The following is a 23,027-nucleotide window of genomic DNA, read 5'->3' as shown; positions in this document are numbered from 1 at the left end:
CTCCTGCCCTACTCTACCTCGCAACCTCACTTCGACACTCCGGCGTGCTCGAGCTAAGGAAGAAGAACAATGGACACGGCAGTTTACCCAGGTTCGGGTCACCTAGTGGTGTAAAACCTACTCCTGCTTGTCTGGATTGTTTGAGGGTGAGAGAGAGTACAAACGTGGTTTTTCGCTAGCTCTCGGGTCCTTCCCCTTCTACGGCGGCAACCTCCCTTTCTTATACTGGCCCCAATTCTCTTCCCCCCAAAACACAAAGTCAGTTTGAAGGGGGGCAGGACTGCAGCTTATCCTGACAAAAGTAGTTTTCGCTTGCAAAAGCCTCGTGTCGTGACGCGCTGGTGGGCTCGGGAACGACCTCCGTCTTGGCCAGCCACCAGTCTTGGTCTTCTTGCACCAAACGAGAAACCTTTGAAGATTGCTTTGGGAACCAACGAGCTGGCCCTGCTCCTTTAGCACAAAAGAGGAAAGCATCCTCATCCATGCCTGCTAGCACGGCTCCTCGCGCCGCTCGGCGTGGCGTGCGTCACCCACGTGAAGATGCAGGGCGACGCGACCCCATCAAGCCACCCTTGATCAGTCCACCCCCGCAAGGGCCTCGGCGGCTGCCGTGGGAGACGAACTTGCGAGGGGGGCTTCGCGTGGCTCCTCATGATGCTTGCTGACATGCACCTCGCGAGGGTCTTGCCCGTGAAGTCTAAAGGTGGATCGTGCTGGGCCCATAGCATGCGTCGCGTCTTGGGCCGCAGGCAGACGGGCATGTGTACCCTCAGTCCGAGGGCCCAACATCTACTGCACAAATGATGCTTCCAAAAGAGAAACTACACCACAGTGTCGCCATCATCCGATCTCGAAGACTGGTTCCTAGGGTTTCCCCTGGAGCACCGCGAGTGGGTTGACAGTAGTTACACGATGATGCCTTCATTAAGGTAACAACGTAGAATGCCGTCACTGCCTGTCGGCGGCTCGGTTTTCACCAGCAACAATGTCTCCCCGACTCCCAGCCAGGACCAGATGACGAACCTCGAGATCCGACAACCCAACCTCAGGTCGACCACCTCCGGTGAAGGAGGTCGCCACCACCGCTATACCCAGGGCCGGAGCCCCGACGTCCTCGTGTTGCCGGTCAAACCCAGGAGCTGTATGCCATTGATGCAATAGGAAAGATACATGACATCAACATGTGTGGCGTGCCAATGCCCATCTGGACCCAGATCAGGTGCCCCTAGCTGCCATCGATGGACATCTCACCGTACGCCGCCGCCTGCTTGCCGAAGCTGGCCGCCGCCACCCGATGCCATTGCTGTAGATCCGACCGATGCGGTCCGCCGCCACGCTGACCGAAGCGTTGGCCACTTCGGGCTTGCCCGAGATCCATGGCCCTCCGCCACCAAGGAGCAGCACATGCCCCGCCACCACAGTCTCTTGCCATGTCTCGAGCTTGCTCAGGATCCATGGCCCTCCGCCACCAAGGAGCAACACACGGCCCGCCGCCACAGTCCCTGGCAGCTTCTCGGGCTTGCCTAGCGCTAGTCTCATACATCAACGGAAAGGGACATAATAGATCGAGGCTCCTCCAACGGCTAGATGGGATCGCCCCCGTGGACTTTCAAGCTGAATGACTCGGGCGGGGAGGAAACACCTCTATAGCCTGCGGTGGATCCGATAGGAAAATCTCCTGCAACTAAATTAGCAAAACCTTTTCTTTTTTGAATTTGGTAATTCTAGAGAATCATAATTCCATGAGTTCCAAGTTCAAATAAATGAGTGCAATATTCGAGTTATGTTGTACACCCTTCATAAAACGACTACTCTCTCCGTTGTAAAATACACGCTTCATCGTATTTGAAGATTTGAGTTTGAACAAATACTAGTAACAAAATATGGATGAGACGGTCAAACCTAGGTCCTAATATGTGTGAACCGCTTAGGGCACCCAGGCCCACATTGAGCATCAATGGCTCACGGGCAAGACGTGCTTCTTCTCCTCGTGTCAACATCGAAAAGCAATTTACTTGGCATCTAAGCAACAAAGTAATTGTTGGTCTTTTTTCTTGAAAATAATAATCACCATTTACTTGGCAGTGGGATCCATTTGAGTCCTGAGAGGCGACAAACCAAACGTCCCCTTACAGGTATAAACTAATTTTATGGCAAGCATGGAGACAAAACGTAAGGCTCAGCTGAGAGGCAAATTTGTCTCTTGAGGGCGTGGGGGTGTATTTACGCCTTGGAAGGTTCGAAGCAGCTTCGAGGAGGCTGTGCGATGCGATCTACGCGGTTGCTCTCTTGTAAATGCCGTGCAGCGACGGCAACAAAAGTGTATTTGGGCGGGGGAGAGACCAGCTTACGCTGCAGTCCAAGCTCTGGATTAGCTCCAAATTTGCTAATAGTCCTAATTGGAGTGGTACTACATTTCGTCACGCTGTTTCCCCGCGTGCCATACTATACTTCTATTCGAGTGCAACTTGGGCGTGTCTCCATCCTATCCTGGTGAGGCGGGCTGACGCACGCGAGCTGGCGAGGTGTCACGTTTGACCGACATTTCCGATGGGAGAACGCCGAGTCGTCCACTGGTCTATAAGTACCCCCTGCCGCCCGTCGCATCCTCTTAACAAACTCCGCCTTGCCTCCCTCCCTCCCTCCTTGCAAACCAAGGCACCGCTCAGCCAATCAAGCGGCACGCAACGATGACGCGCGCCGGCAGCCGGAGCCCCCTGCCCCCCCGCCGCACGCTCCCGGCCACCGTGGTGGACGACACCGTGGCGGCCGCCGCCATCCTTCTCGAGAAGTGGCATCCGGATGAGGACTCCTTTGGCAGCTCGCTCTTCCTCGACTCCACCCCGGACGAGGTCGACGCCTTCCTGCGCGCTGCCAAGGACCTCCACCGCGCCATGCTCTTCTACGCCTCTGGCGCCGCCACCAACGCCGACGCCCTCCACGCCGGAGGCCATGGCCTCATTCGCGCGCAGGAGCTTCTCGACACGGCCATGCGGAGGCTCCAGCGCGAGCTCCAGGAACTCCTCACCTCCCTCCCCGCCGTCCTCCGCTTCCGCCAGGATGACGATGATGATGATGATGGTGAAGATGAAGATGAAGACGAGCAAGAGCAAGACGATGACCAAAGCCTGCTAGACACCTGTGCTCACCTTCGCGTGGTCGCCGACGCCATGATTGCCGCCGGGTACGGCAAGGAGTGCGTATCCATCTTCAAGGCGCGCCGACGCGCGGCGGTGACCGCCAACCTGCAGCGCCTGCACGGCTTCTCGCTGTCTCTGCAGCACGCGCAGGTCCATAAGCTCTCCTGGGAGCAGGTCGACGCCAAGATACAGTCCTGGATCGCCGGCGCGCGCGTCGCCTTCACGTCCGTCTTCTCCGCGGAGCGGGAGCTCTGCGACCGCGTCTTCGTCGCCGACAACGAGGCCGTCGGCGACGCGGTGTTCGGAGCCATCGCGGACGATCATGCCACCAACATCCTAGCGGTCGCCGAGGCCGCCGTCGGGCGGGCACGGCGCGCGCCGGAGCGGCTGTTCCGCGTGCTCGACGTCCACGACGCGCTCACCGACACCATGCTCCCGGCCATCGTCTCCGCGTTCGGGGAGAAGTCGGAGGTCACTTCCCGCGCCGTCACCCTCGTGACGACCAAGGTTAGCGAGGCGGTCCGGAGCATGGTGGCCAGCTTCGAGGCAGCCATCGAGAAAGAGCCGTCCAAGGGCACGGTGCCCGGCGGCGCAGTGCACCCGCTCACCCGCTACGTGATGAACTACCTCACCTTCCTCGCCGACTACGAGAACGCGCTGGCTCACATATACTTCTACCAACAAGGAGTAGGAGTAGGAGTAGGAGCAGACCAGTTGACGGATACGTCATCCCTCGCCTCTGGCAGCATGCGCTCGTCGTCGGATCTCTCGTCGTCGTCGTCGTCCTCGCCGGCGTTGAGCGTGTGGTCGAACCCGATCGGTTGGCTCGTGCATGTGCTGCTACGGAAGCTTGAAGCCAAGGCCGGGAGCTACCGGGAACCGGCGCTGAGCTACCTATTCCTGGCGAACAACACGCACTACGTGGCCAAGAAGGTGGGCGGCGGCACGAAGCTGGAGCAGATCCTCGGGGAGGAGTGGGCGGAGGCGCAGAGGGCCAAGGCGCGCGGGTACGTTGACGTGTACGTGCGCGCGGCGTGGGGGAGCAAGGTGCTTCGCGGTGGTGCGGTGGAGGAAGCGGTGGTGGACATGGTGGCGATGCAAGAGAGGTGGGTGGCGGCAGACGAGGAGATGGGGGAGGTGCTGAGAGCAGCGGCCAAGGAGGCCGTGGTGCCCATGTACAGGCTCTTCTACCGACGGCAGGGCGCTGTGGCCAGACTGACGCCGGGGGACCTGATCGCCATGATAGACGGGCTGTTCGGCGGGCGCGATGCGGGAGCAGGTGACGGCAGCGTTGCCGCAGCTGGTCGCCGGCGGTCGTCACAGCAGCAGCAGCAACAGCAACAGCAAGAGGTTCCAGTCGAATTCAAAAATGGAAAAACAAGGAGACAGCGCGTCACCATTACCGATTAAATTACAACTCCCCTAGGTAGCCAGCTTCAGGATATGGATATGATACTGCATACATGTCTCTGGTGCGTGTTGTAGAAAAGATTGAAATATTCTTTTCTGATGTTTGAGCTTTTGGTCTGATATCCACTTGGACCGTGTACAGAGAGCAACGAAGAAGACGTATATGGATTGTGTATATATTCGATTTGGCTCAGTATGACCTTGTATTCTTCTTTCCTCTAACAGCGTTTCAAATTTGGATTTGAAAAAAATGGTATATAATTTTATACTCCCTCCGTTCCTAAATATAAAAACTTGTAGAGATTTTAAAATAAACTAGATACAAATGTATATAGACTTATTGCAGAGTATACATTCATTTATTTTGTTTCATATACAGTCCATATGGAATCTTTAAAATGTTTTATAATATTTGAGCAGATGATAGATATATGTTCATATACATTTACACAACTTTTCTCTCTCAGAAATTTACAATATTTATGGAGTTGAGACGAGGTGTGTACAGAGAGCACAATGAGATCCGGTGCGCGATCTATGTTCTGCAACTTGTGGACTGTCAAGGTCCAGTTCGCCTGGTGGAGAACACCTTATGTGACATATCGTTCTATAATCGTCAAAGATGAAATACCTTGCTTTCAATAAGCATGTCCATAAAATGGTGAGTAAACAACACATTCCACCATATTTATTTAGGAGCGGAGTAACACGTTTTCTCGAGCCATCTAAGACCCTGTTTGGTTTTAAATAAGTCATCAACTTATAAGTTAAAAATTGCAAAAAATGATTTATTTTGTCAAACAGATCTAACTTATAAGTCACCCCAACTTATAAGTCATAAGTTGCTCCACCCCAACTTAAAACTTATAAGTCACCCACTTTTACATGGAAAGGTGACTTATAAGTCAGATGACAACCAAACAGGCATGACTTATAACTCACTGGTTTTAAGTCACCTGACTTATAAATCACCTGACTTATTGAAACCAAACAGGGCCTAATTAAGCACAAGTGGAAAGGTGGTGAAACCGTTCGGTGCCAAATGCCAACAGAGAATAAGTCTGTCTAACATGTGCAGATCGGCATTTGACAATGTCATCATTGGATGCTAGCTAAAAATGTTACAAAAATAAGCAAATGTAAGCCCAAGTGAAATCTTGTTTGATAACATCATATTAGTAGCAGACATAGTAACGAGAGCAGGGGCAAGAGACATGCTTGCTTCCCACCCCCACACACACTTGCTCTGTATTTTGTTGGCTGTAAGCCGTGTACCTCCTTCATTTTCATATATAAGGGCACAAATCCATATTATATGTATCAAGACAAAAGTTAATGCCTACTAAGTTAATGTTGTAAGATAACTTATCTTCTTGTTTACCGTGTAAATTAATGCATATTTTTCTCTCTCATGCATATCAAGCCAATGATCTCACTCCTGCATGCATGCAAGGTATAATTAACGTCCTCCTTTGCTAGTACTCCGATGCAAACATCATTAATATTGCATCAATTAGTGTTAGTGGTCTTGTATATATGTAAATTGTAATTTTGATAGTGGCCTTGTATATATAAATGGAGGGAGTACTAAGGGTAATTTAGTTTATCAATGTTAGCACATCCTATCAATATGCTGAGTTGGAATGTAAGGGGCCTCAGTGGCTTGGATCGTGGGGACACTGTCAGGGAAGCAATTACTACCTCCGTCCAAGTGTATAGGGCATGCGTGTAGTTCTAGGTTGTTAATTTAACTAGCTAAATATATATTATATGCGGTAAAAATTACATATTTAGAAACTAAATTCCCGCATAAATCTAATGATATATTATTTATTACATATAATTTATATTTAAGTAGTTAAATTAACGACCTAGAACTATGCGCATGCCCTATACACGTGGACGGAGGGAGTACGGCCTCTTCCGCTCAGTTAGTCTGCTTACAAGAAATTAAGCTCGGTATTGTTGACAAGTTCATCACCATGCACCTAGTAGGTAACAGGGTGTGCTATTTTGCGCAAAGGCCAGCCATTTGCACGAGGGATGGGATTCTTCTACTGTGATGACCAGTTGGTTGATGTCTTCAATATTTTCATCTATGGTTCTCTCTTCTACCTCCGACTTATGATCAACATCAATGGTACTCACTCATGCTACAGGCAAACCATTGTATACGGCCCTAATGATGCAGCCCTCAAAGATGCTTTTTTCATGGAGCTTCTCAATCATAAACGGCCCCGGGGTGTCTTGGCTTGCTCTTGGAGGCTTTAACTAGATATATATTGTGCGTGCGACAAAAACTAGAAACATGTGAATACACGTCGCATCACTAGATTTCGCAACGTGCTCCAGGATTGTGAGCTTAGATTCATCTTCAGAACCGTCGCTTTACTTGGAGCAATGAGAGGCAATATCCAACTTTGTGCAAGTTGGACTCTTTTTTCTGCAATGCCGATTGGGACGTCTAGTTCTACACGCACATCCTCCATGCCTTGTCATCCTCTCTCTCTCTCTATATATATGTGTGTGTGTGACCATTGACTGCTTTTGCTTGCGAACGATGCGGGGCCGAGGACGCCGCAGTCTTTCAAATTCGGATTTTTTTTGGGCCTCCCTCCCTTGGTTCCCGGAAATTGTTTCCATGGCCTGGAACGAGCCCTCTCGCCACACCGAGCTATACCAAGCCCTCCATCATAAGCTCAAGAAAACTGGTTTAAGGCTGACCGAATGGAGTGTGAACTTGTTTTCGAAAGCCAAGTTGCAGCACCACTTCGTCCTCTCGATCATTCTCCACCTCGACATGGCACAAGGATCATAGGCCTCTCTCACATGTGGAGGCGGACCTACGGACAAGGATCAAAAGGAGAGTTGTTAGCTTAGGAGTGCTTGAAAGAGCGAGAAAGAAGCAGTGTGCTAGGATTGCAAACCTCAAAGAGGGTGATGTGAACACTAAGTATTTCCACTCACGCATCAATGCGAGACACAGAAAGAGCCATATTCATTGGATCAAGCACAACCAAGGTTGGGTGACGGAGCATGCCTAAGAGAACATCATTTTTTGACCACTTCTCTAGCATCATGTCTAGGAGTGATGCGAGGGCGATTGACTTCACTTGGGAGGGGCTCCGCATGGAGCCGCATGAGGTGTCCTCTCTTGGAGACCCTATCTCTGAGGAGGAGGTATGTGACATCATTAATCATATGGCACATGACAAAGCGCTCGGGCCGGATGGGTTCACCGACCTCTTTGTCAAGAAGTATATGGGCACCATAAAGAGCGATCTTATGCGATCCATCTCCTCGTTTGGCAACCTTCACACTGCAAACTTACACTCGCTCAACTCGGTGAATGTCGTGCTCTTACCAAATAAGGAGGGGCAGACAAAATTTCCAACTACCGCCAAATTAGCCTCATCCATGTCGTGGCTAAAATTATTGCCAAGATTCTTACCACTCGGCTAGATGGTCATATGCACAACTTGGTCTCCCACGCTCAAAGTGCCTTCATCAATACAAGGAGTGTCCATGATAACTTTATGTACGTAAGGAATTTGGCATGGAAGCTCCATAAGTGCAAGGCACCATCGCTCCTCTTTAAGTTGGACATCCGTAAAGCTTTTGACTCTAACAAATGGGACTACCTGCTGGACCTCCTCCGACGAAGGGGCTTCCCAAGCACTTGTCATGACGGGATTGCAACCCTCCTATGCAACTTGGCATCTCGGATCCTCCTTAATGGAGTTGCGGACAACCCCATTACGCATGGTCGTGGATTGCACCAAGGAGAGCCCTTGTCCCCCTGCTATTCGTCATTGCCATCGACCCTCTGCACATAATTCATGAAGTGGCAACTAGGGTGGGATTGTTCCACAAAATCCACGGTCGTGGAGTCGTCTTCTGCACTTCTCTCTACGTGGACGATGCAGTTGTTTTCATGCATGAAGCCTATTGAAAGTGACATCGACAATGTCTCCAAGATTCTTCACCTATTTGGGAAGGTCATAGGTGATGACCCAGAATTGTAGGGCATCTATCGTAGTACTTTCTATAAGTAAGAGTGTCGAACCCAACGAGGAGCAAAAGGAAATGACAAGCGGTTTTCAATAAGGTATTCTGTGCAAGCACTAAAATTATTGGTGACACATAGTTTTGTGATAAGGTGATTTGTAACGGGTAACAATTAACAATTGTAACAAAGGTGCAACAAGGTGTCCCAATCCTTTTTGTAGCAAAGGACAAGCTTGGACAAACTCTTATATAAAGAAAAGCGCTCCCGAGAACACATGGGAATTTATGTCAAGCTACTTTTCATCATGCTCATATGATTCACGTTCATTACTTTGATAATTTGATATGTGAGTGGACCGGTGCTTGGGTGCTGCCCTTACTTGGACAAACCTCCCACTTATGATTAACCTCTCTCGCAAGCATCCGCAACTACGAAATAAGAATTAAGATAAATCGAACCATAACATTAAACATATGGATCCAAATCAGGTCCTTACGAAGCAACACATAAACTAGAGTTTAAGCTTCTGTCACTCTAGCAACCCATCATCTACTTATTACTTCCCAATGCCTTCCTCTAGGCCCAAATAATGGTGAAGTGTCATGTTGTCATCCTTCACATGACACCACTAGAGGATAGACAACATATATCTTATCAAAATATCAAACGAATACCAAATTCACATGATTACTTATAACAAGACTTATTCGATGTCCTCACGAACAAACCTTACTACTCACAAAGTATATTCATGTTCATGATCAGAGGAGTATTAATAATCATTAAGGATATGAACATATGATCTTCCACCAAATAAACCAACTAGCATCAACTATAAGAAGTAATCAACACTACTAGCAACCCACAGGTACCAATCTGAGGTTTTGAGACAAAGATCGGATACAAGAGATGAACTAGGGTTTGGAGAGGAGATGGTGCTGATGAAGATGTTGATGGATATTGACCCCCTCTCGATGAGAGGATCGTTGGTGATGACGATGGCTTCGATTTCCCCCTCCGGGAGGGAATTTTCCCGGCGGAATAGCTCCGCTTGAGCTCTAGATTAGTTCTGTCGAAGTTCCGCCTCGAGACGGCGGCGTCGCGTCCCGAAAGCTCTGATATGATTTTTTCCAGGTTAAAAACCTTCATATAGCAGAAGATGGGCACCGGAGACCTGCCAGGGGGCCCACAAGCCTGTAGGGCGCGACCAGGGGGGTAGGCCACGCCCCCATGGGTTGTGACCTCCTGGTGGGTCCCCTCGAGTACTTAATTCACCCATTATTTTTTATATATTCCAAACCAATTCTCCGTAACTTTTGAGTACTTTTGGAGCTGTGCAGAATAGGTCTCTCAGATTTGCTCCTTTTCCACTCCAGAATTCCAGCTGCCGGCATTCTCCCTCTTCATGTAAATCTTGTAAAATAAGAGATAAAAGGCATAACTATTGTACCATAATGTGTAATAACAGCCCATAATGCAATAAATATTGATATAAAAGCATGATGCAAAATGGACTTATCAACTCCCCAAGCTTAGACCTCGCTTGTCCTCAAGCCAAAGCCGAGATCGATAAATATGTCCACATGTTTAGAGATAGAGGTGTCGATAAAATAAAATACAGACACGAAGGCATCATGGTTATCTTTAGAACAACAACACATATTGACATAGAATATCTTATACTAGAGTAACATTTCATTCACAAGTAAAAATATGAATCAAGAACTCTATTGAGAACTAACAAACTATGGTTTCAGTCATTAAGGCAATTCCAATTTTTCGCAATGTAGGAAATAGTCAGTGTAAGAGCTTGTAAAGCAAATCCACATACTCAATCATATTATAGTCTTTCATAATTGCTAACACTCACGCGGTACCTATGAGGTCAAAGCTTCAATCGGACACAGAGAAAGATAGGGGCTTATAGTTTTGTCTCCCAACTATTTACCTCAAGGGTGATGTCAACAATAATAACTCATGATCACCCACATCCGAGTGGATATATTTGTCTAGATCATTCCCCAACACATGACGCTTGCCAAAAGATAAAGGTTAAATAAAGGAAATGGTGAAGATCACCACGACTCTTACATAAAGGTAAGTACTAGAAAGTAAAGGTAACAGATAGGCCCTTTGCAGAGGGAAGCAGAGGTTGTCATGCGATTTTATTGGATGCACAATCTCTTAGTGCAAAAGAACGTCACTTTATATTGCCCCTTGTGCTAAAGAACTTTATTATGTAGTCTATCGCTTTAATTTCTTCTATATATCACAAGTTCATATAAAGTTTATTTTCCTCGCACTAATAACCACACATATTTAAGGAGCAATTTTTATTGCTTGCACCGATGACAACTTACTTGAAGGATCTTACTCAATCCATTGGTAGGTATGGTGGAATCTCAAGGCAAAACTAGGTTAAAGGTTTTTGGATGCACATGTAGTATCTCTACTTGGTGCAGGAGTTTCTAGATAATATGAGGTGGAAGCAAGCGACACATGTTGAAGGATCTACAACCATATAAATTCTATTTGGAAATAAGCAAACATAACTCATTATGTTGTCTTCCTTGTCCAACATCAACCTTTTAGCATATAATATTTTAATGAGTGCTCACAATCATAAAAGATGTCTAAGATAATATATTTATATGTGAACCTATCTTTGTTTATTACTTCCTTTTAATTGCAACAATGACCAATAGCTTTGTTTCTCAACTCACAACAAATTTCAATCAACATACTTCTTATATGTGAAGTCATCACTCCCCATAAGATCATCATGTATGCTCTTTTGCTTTATTCTATAATTCTTTCTATTTCTTTTTCTCTAGATCATAGCAAGCAAGCAAAGCCCTCAACTCAAAACTACTCTTTATTATATAACTCTCAGACTTGCTTACATAGGGGGGACAAAAGGAAAAACTTAAAACTAGATCACACTAAATCTTTATTCCACTAGATCAAGATATAACTAAAAGGATCGAACGAAGAAAAACAAAAAAGTAAAAAGGTGTGATGGTGATACCATATCGGGGTACCTCCCCCAAGCTTGGCACAAGCCAAGGGGAGTTCCCGTACCCATGTCTTTGGTTGTCTTTCTTCGGAGGTGGTGATGTTGGAGGTGCTGGTGAGGTTGACAGCTTGTCAAGTTTCCACTTAAGCATGAAATTTTGTTCCCTCAGATCGTCTACTTCTTGCTCGAGCTCAATATCTTTTGACATAATTCACCCTTGATCTCCTGCAGAAAACGAGAAGGGATAAATAGCACCTTGGGATTTATCCTTGTATTTGCGAGGCTCGATTCTTGAACTCCACATGCATATCTTTGGGTCAAGGCAAGGGAATCTCCTCTTCGTCCGAGCTTTCTTCCGCGTACTTGCATATGTCTCGTTCCTCCTCCGAGTACAATCCATAGGGATCTACGTCTCTGTAGAGCTTGGGATTAGCAAGATAGTGTGATACATAGCTCTCGCCATCAGAATCTTGGGACGACATCTTACTCTAAATCTGCTGTAGAAACAACTCAAAATGAGAACAAGAGATATTGTCGAGATACGGAGCTCAAAACCTTCGGGAGATTATATAATGAATTTTTGCCGACCCGAAGGAGTATTCCACAAGAAAACGGAGTCCGTAGGGTGGACAGGGTGGCCATAAGCCTGCAGGGTGCGGTCAGGGGGGTAGGCTGCGCCCTCGTGGCTTGTCGCCTCCTCGTGCACGCTCCGGACTGCTTTAAACTTTCCTAATTTTTAAATATTCCAAAACTAATAAAAATGTCATTGAAAATGTTTTGGAGTCGGTTTGCTTACTGTAGCACATACCTATTCCTTTTCGGGGTACGAGACGTTCTGAAAGGTCTCCCTAATGTAATCTTTCAAAGTTATGGTATTGATAATATTAGTTTCAACAATTATGGGAGTACCTAAGATATAATGTTTGATTCTTTGTCCTTGACCACTTTCGGTTTTTGCCTTCGGCGTTGTTGATCTTGATGGCACCGGAGCGATATACTTCCTCGATAATGTAAGGCCCTTCCCATTTAGAGAGAAGTTTTCCTGCAAAAAATCTTAAACGAGAGTTGTATAGCAAGACATGATCACCTACATTGAATTCACACTTTTGTATCCTTCTATCATGCCATCTCTTAACCTTTTCTTTAAACAACTTGGTATTCTCATTGGCCTGGGTTCTCCATTCATCAAGTGAGCTAATGTCAAATAACCTGTTCTCACCGGCAAGTTTGAAATCATAGTTAAGCTCTTTGATTGCCCAATAAGCTTTATGTTCTAGCTCTAAAGGTAAGTGACATGCTTTACCATTGACCATTTTATAAGGAGACATACACATAGGGTTTTTTGTAAGCTGTTCTATAAGCCCATAATTCATCATCAAGTTTCTTAGATCAATTCTTTCTAGATCTATTAACGGTCTTTTGCAAGATCAATTTAATTTCTGTGTTGCTCAATTCTACTTGCCCACTAGACTAGGGATGGTAAGGAGATGCAATTCTATTATAAACATCATACCTAGCAAGCAATTTACGGAAAGCACCATGAATAAAGTGTGAACTACCATCAACCATTAAATATCTAGGGACTCCAAATCTAGGGAAAATAACTCCTTTCAGCATTTTAATAGATGTGTTATGATCAGCACTACTAGTTGGAATAGCTTCTACCCACTTAGTAACATAATCAACATCAACTAGAATATGAGTATACCCGTTGGATTTTGGAAAAGGCCCCATATAATCAAAATCCCAAACATCAAATGTTTCAATAACTAGAGAGTAATTCATAGGCATTTCCTGACGTCTACTAGTATTACCAATTCTTTGACATTCATCACAAGACAAGAAAAACTTACGAGCATCCTTGAAGAGAATAGGCCAATAAAAACCAGATTGTAATACCTTGTGTGCAATTCTATCTCCCACGTGGTGTCCTCCGTAGGACTCAGAGTGATACTTGTGAAGGATTTGTCCGTGTTCATGCTCAGGTACACAATGTCTAATAATACCATCTATTCCTTCTTTATAAAGGTGTGGATCATCCCAAAAGTAATGTCTTAAATCATAGAAGAACTTTTTCTTTTGTTGGTATGTGAAGCTAGGCAGTATAAATTTAGCAACAATGTAGTTAGCATAATCATCATAGCAAGGAGCATTGCATGAAGCGTTTATGACAGCTAATTGTTCATCAGTGAAGCTATCATCAATAGGTAGTGGGTCATCAAGAACATTCTCTAATCTAGACAAGTTATTGACTACGGGGTTATCGACGCCCTTCCTATCAATAATATGCAGATCAAATTCTTGTAGCAGAAGAACCCATCTAATAATTCTGGGTTTAGCATCATTCTTTTCCATAAGGTACTTAATAGTTACTTTGGAATCAACAATATAAGGTCTAAAATTATCGCAAGCAAACACAACTGCTAAAAATTCCTTTTCAGTGGTAGCGTAGTTTCTTTGAGCATTGTCTAGAGTTTTACTAGCGTAATGGATGACATTTAATTTCTTATCAACTCTTTCTCCTAGAACAACACCAACATCATCACTAGCATCACACATAATTTCAAAGGGTAGGTTCCAATCAGGTGGTTGAACAACACGTGCAGTGATCAAGGCTTTCTTAAGAATTTCAAATGCTTCTACACAATCATCATCGAAAATGAATGGAATATCCGTTTGCAAAATATTAGTGAGAGGCTTAGAAATTTTAGAGAAGTCTTTAATAAATCTCCTATAGAAACCAGCATGACCAAGGAAACTTCTTATACCTTTGATATCTGTTGGACACGACATTTTTTCAATAGCATCAACTTTAGCTTTATGAACTTCAATACCTCTTTCGGACATTTTGTGTCCCAAGATGACGCCTTCATTAACCATAAAGTGGCACTTCTCCCAATTCAAGACAAGATTAGTTTCTTCACATCTCTGCAAAACTCGGTCAAGGTTGCTCAAGCAATCATCAAAAGAAGTTCAGTAAACGGAAAAATCATCCATGAAAACCTCCACAATCTTTTCATAAAAGTCAAAGAATATAGCCATCATACATCATTGAAAGGTAGCAGGTGCATTGCATAAACCAAAAGGCATACGTCTATAAGCAAAGGTACCGAAAGGGCAAGTAAAAGTGGTCTTCTCTTGACCCTCTTTTGATACAAGTATTTGAGAGAAACCAGAGTAACCATCTAGAAATAAAAAAATGTGTATGTTTGGATAGTCTTTCTAGCATTTGATCTATAAAAGGTAGCGGATAATGATCTTTCCTAGTAGCCTTATTTAATTTCTTGAAGTCAATTACCATTCTATATCCTGTAACAATTCTTTGCAGGATCACTTCATCTTTATCATTAGGAATAACGGTAATATCTCCCTTTTTAGGGACACAATGAACGGGACTAACCCATCTACTATCAGCAATAGGATAAATTATACCTTCCTCGAGAAGCTTTAGTATTTCATTTCTTACCACTTCCTTCATTTTAGGATTTAACCGTCGTTGGTGATCAACAACTGGTTTAGGATGAGGCTCCATATTGATTTTGTGCTGACATAGAGTGGCACTAATGCCCTTAAGATCATCAAGAGGATATCCAATAGCGGCATGATGCTTCCTCAGAGTTTTCAATAATCTCTTTTCATCATGCTCTGAAAGGTTAGCACTAATAATAACAGGATATATCTATTTTTCATCAAGATAAGCATACTTGAGAGTATCAAGTAATTGTTTAAGCTCAAACACGGGATCACCCTTAGGTGGAGGAGGATCCCCGAGTATTTCAACATGCAAGTTGTGTTTGAGGATAGGCTGCTCATCAAAGAAAATCTTATCTATTTCATTCCTTTCATTCATATATATATATATATCATTTTCATGGTCTAGAAAATATTGTTCTAAGGGATCAGTAGGAGGCACAACAATAGAAGTGAGACCAATAATATCATCTTTACGAGGCAGTTCTTTGTCATGGGTTGTCTACAAAATTTAGAGAAATTGAACTCATGAGATGCATCCCCAAAACTTACACTAACCGTTTCTTTTTCACAACCAATCTTAGCATTAACAATATTCAAGAAGGGTCTACCGAATATAATGGGACAAAAATCATCTTGTGGGGAACCAAGAACAAGAAAATCAATAGGATACTTTATTTTTCCACACAAGACTTCAACATCTCTAACAATCCCAATTGGTGAAATAGTATCTCTAGTAGCAAGCTGGATGGTAACATCAATTTCCTCTAATTCGGCTCGTGCAATATCGTTCATAATTTCTTGATATAAGGTAAAGGGAATTTCACTCACACTAGCACCCACATTACATAAGCCATGATAACAATAATCTCCTATTTTAACAGAAACAACAGGCACGCCAACAATAGGTCTATGTTTACCCTTAGTATCAGGTCTAGCAATTCTAGCGGCTTCATCACAGAAATGAATGACATGCCCATCAATATTATCAACCAAGAGGTCTTTAACCATAGCAATATTAGGTTCAACTTTAATTTGTTCAAGAGGTATAGGTATTCTAGCACAACACTTATGAACCACAGTTGAAGCTTTAGCATGTTCCTTTATCCTAACAGGAAAGGGTGGTTTCTCAATGTAAGCAGTACGAATAACAGGATCAACATTATAAATAGTAGTTTCTTCTTAAAGTTTAATAGGTTCTACCACTTTAACTTCAATGGGAGGATGATATTTTCACTACTTCTCCTTGGGGAGATCAACATGAGTAGCAAAATATTCACAAAATGAAGCTACTACCTCAGAGTCAAGTACATATTTAGTGCTAAAATCACGAAAAGCATGTGTGTCTAAAAAGGATTTAACACAATCAAACTTAAGGATTATACTTGACTCATTACCTTCTTCGAGTTCCCAATCTTTAGAGTTGCATTTAATTCTTTCCAACAACTCCCATTTGAATTCAATATCTTTCTTCATAAAGGAATGAGCACAAGAAGTGTCGAGCATGGATTGATAATTACGAAAGAGTAGAGCATACAAATTATGAATAATAATTTCTCTCGGGAGCTCATGATTGGGGCATGAATATAACATTGAATTAAGCCTCCCCCAAGCTTGAGAGATTCTTTATCCTTCACAAGGCAAAAAATGATAAATATAATTCCGATCATGATGAACGAGATGCATAGGATAAAACTTCTAATGAAATTCCAATTTCAATCGGTTGTAGTTCCATGATCCAATATCATCACATAACCTATACCATGTCAATGCCTTTTACTTCAAATATAAAGGAAAGACCTTCTTCTTGACATCATCCTCGGGCAGACCTCCAAGCTTAAATAATCCACAAACTTCATCCACATAGACTAGGTGCAAATCAGGATGTAGTGTTCCATCTCCTGCATAAGGATTAGAGCAGTGTTTCTATCATATCTGAAGGAATTTCATAATAAATATTTTCTGTAGGTGCAGAAGGTTGAGGAGCATCTCTTTGTGCTTCCGGTTGGGGTAAAGATACCCCGGACAAGCCCCTCAAAGGATTATCTTCCATAGTGACAAGTGACAATAAATTTCAGCACAATATATATTTTTTTTCTTACCAAGTTCCACTTACCAAAGGCGCTTCACTCCCCGGCAACGACGCCAGAAAAGATTCTTGATGACCCACAAGTGTAGGGGATCTATCGTAGTCCTTTCGATAAGTAAGATTGTCTAACCCAACGAGGAGAAGAAGGAAATGACAAGTGATTTTTAGTAAGGTATTCTCTGCAAGCATTGGAATTGTTGGTGACAGATAGTTTTGTGATAAGGTGATTTGTAACGGGTAACAAGTAACAATTATAATAGAGGTGCAGAAAGGTGGCACAATCCTTTTTGTAGAAAAGGACAAGCCTTTACAAAATCTTATATAAAGAAAAGTGCTCCCGAGGACACATGGGAATTTATGTCAAGTTAGTTTTCATCATGCTCATATGATTCACGTTCGTTACTTTGATAATTTGATATGTGGGTGGACCGGTGCGTGGGTGCTGCCCTTACTTGGACAAACCTCCCACTTATGATTAACCTCTCTTGCAAGCATCCGAAACTACGAAAGAAGAATTAAGATAAATCTAACCATAGCATTAAACATATGGATCCAAATCAACCCCTTACGAAGCAACGCATGAACTAGTGCTTAAGCTTCTGCCACTCTACCAACACATCATCTACTTATTACTTAACAATTCCTTCCTCTAGGCCCAAATAATGGTGAAGTGTCATGTAGTCGATGTTCACATGACACTACTAGAGGAGAGACAACATATATCTTATCAAAATACAGAACGAATACCAAATTCACATGATTACTTATAACAAGACTTATCCCATGTCCTCGGGAACAAACATAACTACTCACAAAGCATATTCATGTTCATGATCAGAGAATTATTAATAATAATTAAGGATATGAACATATGATCTTCCACCAGAGAAACCAACTAGCATCAACTACAAGGAGTAATCAACACTACTAGCAACCCACACGTACCAATCTGAGGTTTTGAGACAAATATCGGATACAAGAAATAAACTAGGGTTTGGAAAGGAGATGGTGCTGATGAAGATGTTGATGGAGATTGACCCCCTCTCGATGAGAGGATCGTTGGTTATGACGATGGCTTCGATTTCCCCCTTCAGGAGGGGAGTTTCCCCGGCGGAATAGCTCCACCGGAGCTCTAGATAGGTTCTATCGATGTTCCGCCTCGAGAGGGCGGCTTCGCATCCCTAAAGCTCTGATATGATTTTTTCCAAGTCAAAACCCTTCATGTAGCAGAAGATGGGCACCGGAGGCCTGCCAGGGGGCCCAAAAGTCTGCAGGGCGCGGCCAGGGGGTAGGCTGCACTCCCTTGGCTTGTGACCTCCTGGTGAGTCCCCTCCGGTACTTATTTCGCCCATTATTTTATATATATTCCAAAACAATTCTCTGTAACTTTTCAAGATTTTTGGAGCCGTGCAGAATAGGTCTCTCAGATTTGCTCCTTTTCCAGTCCAGAATTCCAGCTGTCGGCATTCTCCATCTTCATGTAAATCTTGTAAAATAAGAGAGAAAATGCATAAGTATTGTACCATAATGTGTAATAACAGCCCACAATGCAATAAATATTGATATAAAAGCATTGTGCAAAATGGACGTATCAATAGGGCTTTCCACAAATTTGCTCAAGAGCTCGGTTGTCCCTATCGTGTGGGGGTATTGATAATCCCAAAGTGCAAGGAATCATGGTAGCACTTTCCAAACATGTAAGTGATAAGTATGGAGTGTCAAACCCACAAGGATGTAAATTTGAGATCAATATTTTCTCAAGTGCTATCTGCCACTGGTAGGACTCCTACATAAACCGAACGTTTGCTTCGATCTGGTTACGAGAAATAAAACTATGTTGTGGGTATAAATAGGATAGCTCTGCATGAAATTGGAGGAAAAAGTATGAAAGTAGTCGCTGCCTAAATAAAGTTACAATATATTATAAATAGTGAGTGTGGAATATTGATGGTAAGGGGTAACAGCCCAAGACTGACGCTCCAGTAGATTTCCTTTTATTTTGCTATCCCCGTGTGATTTATTTGGTTTTCGCATTGATCATCTCATCATGCACATCATCTGAATTGCATCGACACTCCGTTATCATCATTTTTAAAGATTTGCATCCGTTATTACTTGCCGGTTCTCTCCTTTCTTGTCGACGACTATTTCGAGACTAACCACACACACGCGCGCCCACGACAATGTTATAATACTATTTTTAAAAGTGTGTATAAAACTTTGTCAAAACGGGTAAAAAGATGGTGTGCGACCTTATTTTATTGTAGGTAGATGGCGTGCCAAATTTCATCGCATTTGGAGGTCGTTTGATACCCGAATTGTTAAACAGATAGCAACACTATAATAAGTCAAATGTCGGACGTTTCGGTGATTTAAAATTGTCACGGCTGCGAACATCCATCTCTTCTCAGCCTAGCCCATAGACACCTCCCACTAAACCCACATACCCTTAGCCCGCGATAGGGAGCCGTTGGATCGAGATCCGATGGTCCGAAAACAAACTAAATCCCCCTAAACCTAGCTCGTTCCTATTTAAACTATGCCTCCCTTCCAAAAATGAAACCCTAGCCCTTATTCCCTGATTTCCGCGCCATCCCAACCAGCCGCCGCCACCTCTCCGTGTCTGTCCTCCGAGCACGAGTGCGTGAAAACTACCAGCCCGGTCCGCCCCGGCCTTCTCACTCGGCATGCACCGCGCCCCAAGGCCTAGCCTACCCCGCGCCTTAGCCGGCCCGTCACCTCACCGCACCATGGGCCACAGCCCACTCTGGTGAGCCGCTAGCCCAGTTTTCCCTTGCCTCTATATTACGCCCTATGCACTATATTGCTATCTAACGCTCACCAAATTCGGCCCAACAATTTTTTTTCAATGATATGAATTTCTAATTATCCAGGAATTGCATAGTTACAAAAATGTCCCAGTTTTAAACTGCTAATAAATAATTAAGCGTGCATCTAAATAAAACATGATATACATGTACAATGTTCAGGAGTTTGCGTAAATTAATAATATCCAACTTTCATCCATGATAAAAATGTTTAAACCTGCTGTTTGCATTGATTTGGATGATGGCCATGTTAATCTGTTTAATTCATAACTAAATAAAGGTAGCCCCGAATTAAATAAACTTTGTATGAAAAATATTCTACTCTTCATGCTCTACATGATTGTGGCATTTGCATACATAATAGATTGCATCTGCATTCTCAAAATTGTGTTGCAAGTGCTTCATGAATAAGTCTAAAACTGTTATTTTGTTCAATCTTGCATGGATGAATGCATCTTATCCGTAGGCCTTTTGCATATGGTTCCTTCGTGAGAATTGCTCTACGTGATTTCTACTATGATGACATGCCTCTAGTTTCCATGTAAATTGTCATTAATACGTTCATTTGTTGCTCCCATGGTGCTATCACATTAAAAACTGCTAATGTGTGTATGTTAAGTTCCATTTTGCAAAGCTCGAATTAAGCAAACCCATGCCTCTTTTGAATGTGTGCAATGGAGTGATTTGTAGTATGCTATGTCTAGTTGCTGTTTGTACGTTTCCCATGCCATGTATATCATGCTTAGCTGTAGTTTTCATCATGTGAACATGCCATGAAAATGTTGCTGTTTGTAGGGTCAAAATAATTCTAAGTCTGAGAATCTGATTATTTCAGAATGCCATGTTGTGTTGATGCTAGCTATGATTGTGATAATAATTAGATCTTGCTAGTATTGAATGAGATGAAGTGCAAAATGCGTACTACCATGTTGTAAATGTTCATGCCATTATATGCCATGTAGCTTATGTTTTTCTTGTTCCCAATATGCCTTCAGAATAAAACTGCTATCTTAAAAACTGCTATTTTCACTAAGTCTGAAACTGTGCTCAAGTAGCCATCTTGTGAGCTCATTTCCTAGTGATCCATTCTTCTATTCAATTTGCTGTAATGAGATGAATTGTTGTGCATCATGTCAAATACTGCCCCATGTATTGTTTGTGCACTATAGCTTGTTGTTTTGGGGTGTGCAAAATGCCATGTTGCTGTTTTGGGTAGATTATCACTATATCTTGTATTGATTGAATTTGTGGAACTGTTGCTCCATTTTGAACAAGTCATATATGAAACTTGCCTAGAATTTAATGCAGTTTCATAATATCTTACTACATCCATGATTTGGTATGTTTGTGGCTGTCACTTGAATACATTTTGCATTCATTGCATACTCATCTTGCGTTGGTCATATCTTTTTGACCGTAACTCCATTTTAGCTGATCCATATATGTAAATCGATTGGAATGACGTGTATAATCACATGGTGCACTTTATTTTCTTGATTAATAAATATAAAATGTGTTTAGTTCAGATTTGGACCATTTTTGAATTTAACATTGTTGGGGAACGTTGCATAGGAAACAAAAATTTCCTATGCGCATACAAGATCTATCCATGGTGATGAGCATCTACGAGAGGAGGGATCAGATCCACATACCCTTGTAGATCGCTAAGCGAAAGCGTTAAAGAACACGGTTGATGTAGTGGTATGTCTTCACGATCCAATCACGATCCCTCCCATGAACTCCTGATCAAGCGCCGAACGGACGACACATCCGCGTCTAGCACACGTACAGCTCGATGATGTCGCCGCCACCTTGATTCAGCGAGCGAGGGTAGAGTATTAAATGAGATCTTTGGCAACATGACGGGGTGGTGGTGCTATCCCGGCATGGCTATGCCTAGCGCTACCGAAACCTCAAACGGAGGAGAAAACAATCTAGGGAGAGAGAGGGGCGCCAAGGGCTTTGTGTGTCCTCTTGGGATGCCCCTCCTATATATATATATATGTGGAGGGACGTGGGGAACATCCCCTCCAAGCCCTAGGGCGCAGACAAGGGGGGAGGAGGTGGAATCCTAGTCCCCTTCCTTCACTTCCATATAAAGGTGGACTTTCCACCTTTCCCAACTGCATGGTCCTTGAGGGACTTGTGCGCTTGGCCCAATAAGGCCACGACGTCTACCCTCAACCCATGAAAACCCTTGGGACGTGGTGGAACCCTTGGTGGACTTTCGGACTCCTCCCGAAGTTTTTGGAACCTTCTAGAAGCTTCCAGCTACAATACTGGAAAAACCCAAAACTTTTCGGATAATAAACAATTATCATGAACAAGGAAATATAATAATAACTAACTTATTATTGCCTCTAGGTCATATTTCCATGAGTCTCCCACTTGCACTAGAGTCAATAATCTAGCTCACATCAATATGTGCTTCACATCCACTAAGTTCTGGGGTTTAATCATGTTTGCTTGTGAGAGAGGTTTTAGTCAACGTGTCTAAACCTTCCAGATTCGTGTGTGCTTTACAAATCTCTATGTCTAACTTTAGATGCTGCTACCACGCCTCATTTGGAACTATTCCAAAGGACTGCTCCATTAGACGAATCCAGCGTGCTACTCAAAGTCATCTGGATTGGTGTCAAAGCTTGCATCGACGTAACCCTTTATGAATAACTCTTTTATCAACTCCATAATCGAGAAACATTTCCTTAGTAATCAAGTTACTAAGGATAATTTTGACCGCTATTGAGTAGTCCATTCCTGGATCACTCTCGTACCTCTTTGTCGGCATTCTGGGAATGGGGGTACCCAGACTTGCCTGCCTCTGGCCCAGGACTGGCCCACTTCATCAAGCAAGCACAATCGGTCGTGGCACCACTCAATGCAAGGTCCCCGCGAGGGGCCAAGCCTCGCAAGGAGGAACAACATCAAGACCCGCAGGGGGCCTCATCAGGACCCCTCCGGAGCGGCGGATATTCCGAGGCAAGACCTGGCCTCAGGAGTCAATGATGACGTGGAGGAAGGACAGGTGAGCAGCAGACAGCAGGACGGAGCAGTTTCACCTTTA

General features: G+C 43.8%; 1 protein-coding gene across 1 annotated transcript; it reads left to right on the top strand.

Moving 5' to 3' along the window:
- Positions 1–2,617: 2,617 nt before the first annotated feature.
- LOC123430180 (exocyst complex component EXO70H1-like) lies at positions 2,618–4,743 on the top strand. The gene has a single exon (XM_045114073.1). The coding sequence runs from the start codon at positions 2,691–2,693 to the stop codon at positions 4,548–4,550; it is 1,860 nt and encodes a 619-aa protein (XP_044970008.1). The 5' UTR covers positions 2,618–2,690; the 3' UTR covers positions 4,551–4,743.
- The last annotated feature ends 18,284 nt before the right edge of the window (positions 4,744–23,027 follow it).

Source organism: Hordeum vulgare, chromosome 2H, assembly GCF_904849725.1.
Source record: "Hordeum vulgare subsp. vulgare chromosome 2H, MorexV3_pseudomolecules_assembly, whole genome shotgun sequence".
In the NCBI taxonomy this organism is placed as follows: domain Eukaryota; kingdom Viridiplantae; phylum Streptophyta; class Magnoliopsida; order Poales; family Poaceae; genus Hordeum; species Hordeum vulgare.
This window is presented reverse-complemented; position numbering and strand designations above follow the sequence as displayed.